Consider the following 10,625-nt stretch of genomic DNA (forward strand, 5'->3'; position numbering starts at 1 on the left):
ACACCTGTGAACACACAAACATGCACAAGCACACGCACAGTCCCACACACACAAGCACGCCCATGCACACACACAGCATCTTCAACAGCCCCAGGCCCCAGGAGAACACACCTGGTTCCCTTGCGGCTCTGCTCCTGCCCCTTCCCACATTTGCTCATCACAGCTTCCCATCCGTGTCGGGGGAGGGGACACACCTGAGCCATGCGGCTTCAGAGGCGCCCATGGCAGATCACTGGTCAGGCCATGCCCTCTCTGGACGGCCCAGGTGAAGCAGGGGTCTTGCTTGTCAGCCCCGAGCTCAGGGCACTATAGGACTTAAAGGAGCTGCCGTGTCCCACGCCCGCGTGGACGCCTATCTCCGCACACGCTGACGTGGGCATCCTGGCAGACGGGTACCCGGGCCCTCTGGCACAGGCTCCTCACCAGCCCTGCATCAGGATCAGGGCTTGGCTTTGCTGGAGACGGAAAGGCAGCACACACACCACAAGGAAAGGATGACTTGGAAGGGCTCGATGTGACTCAACGCGCACAGCCCGTCCCGGCCCCCCACCATGGCTGCCCTCCCGTCATCATTATATTGCCTGACATGGGACCCCGAGAGGGGAGGCCGTGCATCCTGTGTATCTAGTTGGGATGGAGTTTGCCTTTCATCCTCTTTACTTTCTAACAGAAATGACGCGATGGCGGTGCCGAGTCGCTGACCTCACATCTGCGCGGTTCTCACGAGCGTCACTGATGTTCCACCCACTCACCCCCTTTCTCTGTCCCAGGACTACGGCGGGTATCTGAGCACCTACATCCTCCCTGCGAAGGGGGAAAACCAGGCTCAGGTGTTCACCTGTGGCTCTGCTCTCTCTCCAATCACAGACTTCAAGCTCTACGGTAAGGGTCGTGAGGTCACCGACCCGGCCCCGTGCTCCCCTCTCACCGTGCTCCCACCTGCTGCCCCCGCTCCATACACCCGTCACCAAGGGGAGGCCACCAGGGGCCGGGTGGCTAACGAGTGACCCGGAGAGAAGCCAGGCAGGGGAGGGAGGGCTTCAGGTCACTAGTTAGATGGAAGTGGTCAACCCACCGATGCCTGTCCCCTTCCCGACACAGGAGACCCGGAGCTAGACCCTGGCCTGGGGGTACCCTGCTGGAGCTGCAGCCTTGCGGGCGTGCTGGCTGGAAGGCCCTAGCTGCTGTCCCACGGGGGCCCCTCTGTCGCCAGAATTGGGGCAGGAGCACTGCTCGCGCTCTGTGTCTGGGGGCCTGGGGCCTGTTTGGGCACGGATTCCCTGAGGAGGGCCGTGGGGGGGGGGGGGGTGGGCTGAGGGGACGGCCACCTGGTGGCGATCCGGTGGAGGCCTGGCAGCTAAGCTGTACTCAGCCTCCCCCCAGGGTGCAGGTGGCACGTGGCCAGCACCTTGCCTGGCGAACAGGCACGAGGCAGAGGCCTGGGATGGGGCGTCAGGATGGCAGACTGGGCGACCGGACACTGGGCAGGCCTCCCACGTATGGGAACCGGACCTCTGCCAGGCACCACCGTGGCTCTTTGGGCTCAGTTTTGGGATTCGAGGCTTCCCACACTCTCCTGGTCAGCCGGCCCCTTTTCTCTCCTTGTGGATGCTTTGGTGACGTTCGTCCTTTTTTATTTTTTATTTTTATTTTTATTTTTTCATGCTTTTTTTAAAAACACGTGGCGAGGTATTCCTTATGGGCTTGAGAACTGGCTCCCAGGCCTAGGCTGTGGGGAGGCCGGGCCGTGAACCCCAGCTACACTGCACAAAGCAGCCCGATTAACGGGAAATGGAGAGGGCTCCTTGTCGCTGCTCTGCCAAGGGTACCAGGACCCTGGCCACACCCGCCCCCAGACCCCAGCTCGGCACCTCGGGCGCCACAGGGTCCAGCGGCCCCAGCCCCCCACCTCCTGCAGCCAGAGTGCTCACAAAAGACGCACTGATTGTTGCGAAGAGCTCTAACGCGAACATCACCTTACAGTCCTGTAAGAACTCCTCTCGTTCAACATTTTAGTAATTTAAAATTAATTTTCCCACAGGCAGATATGTAGGCCATTTTGTCTTTTTTAAATTCAGTGAGACTTAAAGGTTTTTTTTTTTTAATATTTATTTATTTGACAGAGAGAGAGAGATCACAAGCAGGCAGAGAGGCAGGCAGAGAGAGAGGAAGGGAAGCAGGCTCCCCGCTGAGCAGAGAGCCCGATGCGGGACTCGATCCCAGGACCCTGAGACCATGACCTGAGCCGAAGGCAGAGGCTTAACCCACTGAGCCACCCAGGCGCCCCTTAAAGTTTTTAATCATGCTATTTCAAATGTGCCTGATTTGAGTGCACATGAATGCACCGTCTGGACCTTGATTGGTCCCAGTGCTCCAGGCAGGGGTCCTGCATGGTCTCCTCCCCTTACTCCAGGATGCAGAAGCCTCTGGAACTCCTTCCATCCCGACTGTCCTGACTAGGTGGATACCCGCTCCTCACCCAGAATCTGGACCCGGAGCCAGGGACTCAGTTAGAATGGGACATGTCTCGTCTTAAAAAAGAAAAAAAAAGGCAAATCCAGATGAAAATCTGCTCTTTAGGATTTGTCTTTCCTACATGTTGAAAACAAAGGACGGGCGGCGGGGGGGAGCTCTTACCCTCTTTATTGAGGCTTCAGATGAATGGTTTCGTTGATCAAGGTTTGGTCTGTTGCTTAAACCCGACCACCAACTCTAGCATGTTCAAACGCTAGCACGGTGCTGTCTGCTTCCCCGGGCAAAGACCTGCAGGTTGAGGGGTGTCTTAGAAGCAGACATCTGCCCTGCAAGGGGGTGCCCCTGCGTCTGGGGCTTTGCGCGGCCTCGCCCTGGGTAACCTGCCTTCCTCTGCCTGTGTCCAGCGTCTGCATTTTCCGAGAGGTACTTGGGTCTGCATGGACTTGACAACAGGGCGTACGAGGTATGTGTGGGCGCCCCGGCCGTCTGGCAGGATAGGGAATTGGGTGAGATCGGTCTCGTCCCTCTGGCCCCTTGCTCAGCTCTGGGACCCACACTGCCTCCCTGGGCCCACTGTGTCCTCTGTCTCCCCCACCAGACTCACTCTGAGAAGACCCTACTCCAGGCTGTGAGCCGAGGGGACCAGGGCCTCCCCCGGGTCCGTGCGGTTTCCCTCTCTGGCACCCAAGGGGCGAGGACGGAGTTAGGGAAGTCTTCCAACGGCCAGAGGGTCTGTCCCAGGGTCCAATTCGTTGGGCACAGATGACTGCTGGTCCCCTTCCCCAAGGCTGGCTCCATTTTTGGGAAAATAGGCCATCGGTTGGGCAATAGAAAGTCCCCTGATGCCGCCTGCTCCTTCATGGCCACAGAGCGGCCAGTGCGGGTGTCACGTGCGGTGCTTCTTGGTGGCAGGTGGTGGCCACACTTCTGCCCCCGGGGATGGGGGGTGGCCTGGTTTCAGAGCCGAGATCCGTGCACAGACTGTCCGGCCAGGTGTCCTCCCCCAGTGGCACTGGCGGAAATGAGGGCCCTCAGAGGCCACCCGCAGTGGGTGAAACCGCTCCCATGCCCCCTTCCCTCCCACCCTTTCCTCCTCCACGCGGGCACCTCCACAGGGCACCCGAAAGCCCCCAGTCCTCCCGAGACTGGCCCCGGGCCCCCAGCTACCTTCTCAGTCAGGGATCCGGGAGAAGCCTCTGGCCAGCAGCGGGGCCCACTAACTCTGTCGCCTTGCCCCCACGTGTGCAGATGACCAAGGTGGCGCACCGCGTGCCGGCCCTGGAGGGACAGCAGTTTCTGATCATTCACGCAACCGCGGATGGTAAGGGCCAAGGACGCCGCTTCTCAGCATCACCGTCATGCTGTTAGGGGCTAACCGGGCCTTTCCTCTCTCTCTCTCTCTCTCTTTTAACAGAAAAAATCCATTTCCAGCACACAGCAGAACTCATCACGCAGCTGATTAAGGGGAAGGCTAATTACAGCTTACAGGTACGGCATTTGCACGTCTCGGCCCCGCACTCAGAGAGACACGCTCCTTCTGTGGAAAAGGAACCGATGGGTATCCAGTTAGTCCCATTCCTGCAGACACCTGCGTCACAGTGGTCCTAGGCCGGCAGGGCGCGTCGGGCAGACGAATTAGCGCCGCTTATCTTCTCTAGTAATTGGTGATGATGGCTCCATCCTGCCCTTGAGCCATGTGCAAGGCCGGTTAGAACTGCACTGCCTCCCCCCACCTCTGGGCAATGAGTGAGGCCAAAATGGCCACACACCACTACAGTGAGGCTGGAGGTGGCCCTGGCAGGTGAAGAGGGGGCTGTTGACCAGCGCACATGCAAGCAGCCTCCTGGAGAGGTGGGGGCTTTACATGTGCTGGTCCTGAGCCTTCTCCACCAGCCTCCCTCTGGACAGCAACACACGTTCACTGAATTCTGGAAGAATGTTCCAGAATCTTCTGTGGCTGAGCAGCCATTAGAGGGCTGCCCTTCCATGAAACAAACTCACAGGCTTGTTTTCACTGGCGTCAAATACTGACCCAGCTGCTCACATCTGGGCTCCTTCCAGCCACACACTGTGCTGCTTCTAGAATCATCTTCCGTTTCCTTCCTGACCATGGGTTCCCTTGGGAAAACACATCTTACCCCGATGGCCTTTTCAGGTCTAGAGATAAATGGGAAATTTCGCCCACTAGGTACTCCCTGGCACGGACAGCTGCCTGCCTTCTGTCCCGAGCCCCTGGCCTTCCCACGCCACTGCTTTGGAGGGTCACATGATGGCTGGGCAGGCAAGGGGAGCTTCCTGCAGGGAAGGGTTTGGCCTGAGTGTTGACGAATGGGGAAAGGAAGGATGTGGTTAGTGTTAGCTTTGAGTTTGCTTCTGAAAGTGTTCAGATCATGGTAAGGTTGAGAGTCACTACGGTATTGTTAAATAATTCTAGACATGTAATAATACAACTGTGGAAGGTTGAAGGGTGAGTCTCCATGTGCTAATGTGGGTCACTCCCCACGGCATAGACCGAGCTAAATCAGCAAGGTTTTGAGCAAGATGCATTGTAGACCACACTTGAGACCATAAAAGGGACCCCAGCCCAGTGCCATGGCACGGCTCAGGTCTGCACAGACACGCAGCGAGTTGGTAGCCGTGGCCAACTCCAGGGAAGGGCATAGGGCATGGGGACCAAGAGCGGGAGAGATGTACACCCTTCCTTGGGTCTTTTTATACTACAGACATTTTAAAGTCTGTGTAAGAGCTCCATTGCATCATTTATAAGTACTCTAAAATACTCCAGAGACATGGAGGAAGGCAGGATTACAAACGCTGGGGGCAGCCTGGCGTCATGGAAAGCGCGTGGGCTTCCCCATCAGTTAGACTTGGCTCTGAGTCCCTGCTGGAATGGGTACCTTTGTGTGGAAACGCTGCAGCACCCCTAGGGGACAGGGGGTGTCATTATACTGGGTCCCTGCGGTCTGTTCTTACTCTAAGCGTGGAATCCTCACAAAACTTTTTGAGCTGGGTTCTGTGACGATGACCATCTCCACTTGGCACAGCTGGAAACTGAGGCTCAGGAAAGTTCCCTGCCCACGGCCCCAGGGTGAGCCTAAGGCAGGTGAGGGTTGTAGAGACAGCCCAGAATTCTTCCCACGTCTTTGGGAAGCCTGGTGCCTAGAGACCTGGGCCAGAGCCCCTGTGGTCCCGGGGTGTGTACCCAACCCGAACCAGCAGATCCAGACTGGGACGGTGTCTGTTGAACAAAACGTGTCCTAATTTAGCCTGCGGATTCCCTGAGAGCCCACCGTGCCCGGCGGAGCCTCCCAGAGAAGGAGGAGCAGCTTGGGAAATCCGATTCGCCGGCTGAAACGGAGCCCTGCGTGCGTGGTGTCTGGGCGGTGCTGGGTTCGCATCCCCCGTGTGTCCCCAGGCCCCCGGGGGCCACGGCTGGCATAACCTCTCCCCGCCTTCCCCGCAGATCTACCCGGACGAGAGCCATTACTTCCACAGTGCCTCCCTGCACCAGCACCTGTACCGATCCATCATCGGCTTCTTCGTGGAATGCTTCCGGATTCAGGACAAGCCGCCCGCGGCCACCGCGAAAGAGGAGGAGGAGGAGGACTGAGCTGGAGCCAGCCCCGAGCGCTGCGGGAGGGGAGCTCCTCCTGACAGTGTGCAGCCGGGACCGCCTCCCTCGCCGCAGGGGCAGGGCCGGGGCAAGAAGGGTGACTTCCCACAGCATGTGTCTTGCGTCCCGAAGGCACTTTTGCTCCGGAAACCGGCTCCTTCCCAGGCCGAGACGTGTCACCGCTCACCAAGACTCCCCCGCGCCTGGAACCACAGCCTCGCCTCCTCCCGGCCCCAGAGTGACCGGTGCATCCCACGGCCTCTCCCCAGGGAACGGAGCAAAGCATGGACGGCAGAGAAGAAACCGGCGCTCCAGTCCCCGCTGAGAAGCAGGAGCGCGCAGACCCGCCCCTGCTCGCCAGCCGCGCCCCTGTCCGCAGCTCTCCTCCCGCCCCCTGTCACTGCGCCACGGACACACTATAGCACAATGACCGTAACCGTACTTGTCCATAGATTGGCTTTGCTCCTTCCTGTAATTAGGAGACCCGGTATTTTAAGGGGCTGCACACAGTGTTACTGTAGCTAATGCTAGTGGTTAAGCTTATGGAATTAATTCCTATTTTTCTATGGTTTATACCTGACACTGTCTCCGGTCCTGGGGTTGTTTTGCTGTGCTCGCTTGCTTTCTTGCTTTCTTCCTTTTCTCTTCGTTCTTTCTTGCTTTCTTTTTTCTTTCTTTTTTTTTTCCTTTTTTGTTTCGTTTTCTTTTCTTTGTTTGGCTTTGTTTGGCTTTGTGTTCTTTAGTCCATGTGTAGGCTTTGCGCTCATCTGGATAAAGAAACAGATCAGAAGTAACTAACTGCTGTCTCCTCGAGACTGTCTTGAGACTTCGTGGAGAAATTTCAAAAAGAAAAAAAAACTGAGGGGGAAAAAGACATCCAATACCATTCACTAAAAAGAAAGAAAGAAAGAAAAGTCGTAAATAAAACTTCTTTCCCCCAAAGCTGCATTAGGATTTGGCTTAGAGTCACACGATCTCCATATGTCTTGAAGCCCATCCCTTTCCCCCTTGATGAGTTGTCGAGGCTTTTCAGATGGCCTTTGGTTAAAAAAAAAAGAACAAGAAAAGACAAAGGGTGGACTCCGCCCCTGGGTCTGTCACCTGTGCAGGGGACAGGCGTGTCCTCGGGGGGCAGGGGGATACGTGGGTGTGTGTCGTCACCTCCTGCCCTGGGGACAACTCGGTGCCCTCGCCTCCGTGTGCGGACAGCCTGTCGACATGTAGGAGGTCCCCTGACCCAGGGTTCAGCGGCCCCCCCCAGTGTATATCCCGTTTCGTTGTACATAAAGACAGGAACGGCACCGCCCCTCCACCGGCTCTCACCGTGTCGCCTGCATGCCGATCGGTGGCTGACCGGCGCTCCCCACAAGTGCTAGTTCGAAACCTTATCCCTCACTCTGGTTTGCTTTGGAGCCTGTCAACAGCCAGAACGGCAGCACCGACGTCTCCAGCTTCTGGTCCTGCCGGGGGACGGGGGGGTCCTCGACATCCTGTCAGCAGAGAACATCGGTCCGTGTGGCTTTTGGTGTTCGGGGGTTTGGGTTTCTGCCACGGGAGTTTTGGATGTCCGTTGGGGTGAGCACAGTTGGAAGGTCGCCACCATGGATTTGTCCGGCCGAGAGCACCGTGTGTGAGGAGGACCCAGGCCCGAGCAGCAGGACCCACTGGGAATGCCACGTGACCGTGCTTCTGCGGTGTCAGTGGGCTTGACCGACGGCAGAGCCCACGAGGTCTGACAGGGGAGGCCAGCTTCGGCTGCAAGATCTGGCAGGGGGAGTGAGAATGTGGCATGGTAGCGCTTGTTCGTCCATGGAATAAAACATTATTTTACCACGCGGATAGCTCTTTCCTTGCCTACCCTCCACCACCCTCCTTAGGAAGTGCGCAAAGCTTGACCTTTCTTAAGGTGCTTATGGAGCCCTGCCCAAGACGGAGGCCGTCCTCAGGAGCCTCCTGGTGTGCAGCAAATGAGAAGTGGGTCTGTGGCCGCAGGGTGTCGGCAGCAAGAAGGACAGGACGGACCGACCAGACAGATGGCAGTCCCAAGCCAACCCGAGAAAATGAGTTTCAGTTGTGTCTCTTCAGGTTTTAGGGAAAAGACAGATATTCCCTAATGCTAAGAGCAAAATGGCTCTCAGTTGAGACTATAATATTGCCCACTAGAAAATTCTAGAAAAACCACCCTGTACTGGGGACTCCTCTGGGGCATGGGCTGCCACATCCTCAGAGGTGTGCATGTGGGGGCTCTCTCCCCACTGCCCTGGACACACACCCCTTCCCCTCCCACCTGACCTAGCGGTCCCAGGATGATTTCGAGATGGGTTGACTGCCTTCCGGAAGCCCCTGTTAAAATCCCAATGTCACAGAGAGACTGGATGGGCATTTCAGAGACTCGCTTGGCCTCCTTCATCAGCACACGGTGTGAGATCTTAAGATTATCACCGGAGGGCCCGGGAAGCCTGGTGAGAGCCTGATATGCAGACAGGAATGTCCAGATCATATATAAACACAGGACTCTGGCCCTCAGCCCGCAGCCATCAGCCCCAATGGCCCAGGCGCGATCAGCAACGGCTGCCAGCGGCCCCAGCAGCCCCCACCTCCAATTTAGGGCCAACGGGGAGAGCCAAATCCACTCCCCCGACCAGTCCTGGAGGCTCCTGCTTCCAGTCAGCCGCCCCGGGCATTCCCGCACCCACGGCCCCCCATGAGGCACGGCTGACCCCCCCCCCCCACCTCCCGCCGTGAGGCTGCCCCCCCCCGCGCCTGCGTCTGCGTCCCCGCCAAGCAGGTGACGGCGGCTGAGCCCCGGCTCCAGCCAGCTGCGAGCCAGCGGCCTCTGCTTGCTCTCTTTTGGGGGTGTCTTAGTCGGCTCAGGCTTCCAGAACAATTTACCACGGGCTGCGGCTTCAACGACAGCAGCTTCTCCCAGTTCTGAAGACTGGGAGCCTGGGAAGGAGACGCCGGGCGATCGGTTCCTGGTGAGAGCTCCCTTCCCCGTCCACAGGCACTGCCGGCCGGCCATGACCTCACGGCATGGTGGGGGTGGGGGGGCACGCTCTCTTCTAAGGGCGCTAACCCCCTGTCGTGCGGGTCCCACCCTCCTGCCCTCATCTAAACCTCATTACCTCCTCACCACCCACCTCTTACCACCACCACACCGGGGTAAGGTTTCTGTGTTTGTTTCCCTTTGGCAGAAAGAAGGTGTTGGAGAGGAGTTGCCCAGGGGCAGGTGGTGCCCCTGGGGTCAGGAAGGAGGGGTAGGAGGGGAGAGGAATGAGGAAGAGAGAGGAGAGAGGGGAGAGGTGGGGGGACAGAGGGAGGGCGCCCCGTCCCAGGGAGACTTCCTAAAGTGGGGCTTCCCAGAGGGTCTGGATGGGCTCTTCGGCAAACCACAGGCAGAAAAACTGCCATTCACTGTCCACCTCTCATCAGATGGGAGATCCCCGGGGGAGGCGAGGGCGCCACCCCAAACCCCGGGGAAGGCAGCAGCAGCACCGTGCGCCTCTTTCCCCGCTGGGTTTTCTCGGGAGGATCAGTTCTGAAGGCCAGGCCTCTGGGCCTCACGGTGCCGCTGGGGATCTCAGCCTCACAGCTTAGGGGTCCCAAGCCTCAGGCCAACACGGAGACAGACTGGGTGGAAATGGGTGACGATGTCTAGGTTCTGGGCAAACAACGAGTCCCCAGACGTGTCCAACTCCTGCTCAGTTCGGCAGGGCAGGGGCCGGAGTCCCGCACACTCCTAGCACCAAGCATGATTGAAGGCACCTGCTTGCGAATCTGTCACCTTGTACAAACCCCCTCTTTGGCACTTCCTTTTCCTAAAGCAAAAACCCAAAGCAGACAAACTTCAACAGCCAGGCCACTGTCTCCAAGCACGGAGCTGTGGACAGAGTGCTCGGCAAGTTAGGGGTCAATCAGGACATGGTTCACCTCGGCCGCTTCCTTCCCGGCCCGCTGGTCCTCCCCTCTGTGCTTCGGCCTGACGCCAGCACAGTCCATCTCCCCCCGGGTCAGCGGTGTCTTGGCTGGGCTGGGAGACGGGGAGGCTGAGCGCTCTTGCCCCATCCAGTCCCCATCCTTGTGTCCCTGCCAGGCCTCGCAACGTCTCTGGGTCCTGTTTTCACAGTAAAAATAGAGTAATGGCAGCCATACCAGCCAGCTGCGGAAATTCAGCAACATGTCCTGACACACTTTGGAAGGCACGGGGGCCCGTGAAACGTGCAGGCAGCAGGAGAAATTCCGGAGACGCTGCCCTTGGAATCAGGAAAGGCCAAGCTCTCGGGCCGCGCCTGCTGCCTGTCCTCCCCACCCGAGCTCTCCACGGGTCCCGGGGACTCCCACATGCAGACGCAGGACACACAGGGGGACACATAGGAGCCCGAGCCCCGAGGACTCCCTGCTCCCACTATCCGCTCCAGCTCCCTGGGGGTGGGCTGACGCGCCAGCAGTGGGGGCCGCCATTCCCGGCTTCCAGACAGGACAGGCAGCTTGCAGGCATCCGGACCTAGGGCCTGGGGCCCCCCTGGGATTCCGGGTC

General features: G+C 58.5%; 1 protein-coding gene across 1 annotated transcript in view; it reads left to right on the plus strand.

The window, feature by feature from the left end:
• DPP6 (dipeptidyl peptidase like 6) overlaps positions 1-6,936 on the plus strand; it is a 650,194-nt gene extending 643,258 nt beyond the window's left edge. The window contains 5 exon segments of the mRNA XM_047695453.1: positions 771-882; positions 2,880-2,938; positions 3,724-3,796; positions 3,890-3,963; positions 5,939-6,936. Coding sequence (XP_047551409.1) covers positions 771-882; positions 2,880-2,938; positions 3,724-3,796; positions 3,890-3,963; positions 5,939-6,085 — 465 coding nt within the window. The 3' untranslated portion in view covers positions 6,086-6,936.
• The last annotated feature ends 3,689 nt before the right edge of the window (positions 6,937-10,625 follow it).

Source organism: Lutra lutra, chromosome 11, assembly GCF_902655055.1.
Source record: "Lutra lutra chromosome 11, mLutLut1.2, whole genome shotgun sequence".
Classification (NCBI taxonomy): domain Eukaryota; kingdom Metazoa; phylum Chordata; class Mammalia; order Carnivora; family Mustelidae; genus Lutra; species Lutra lutra.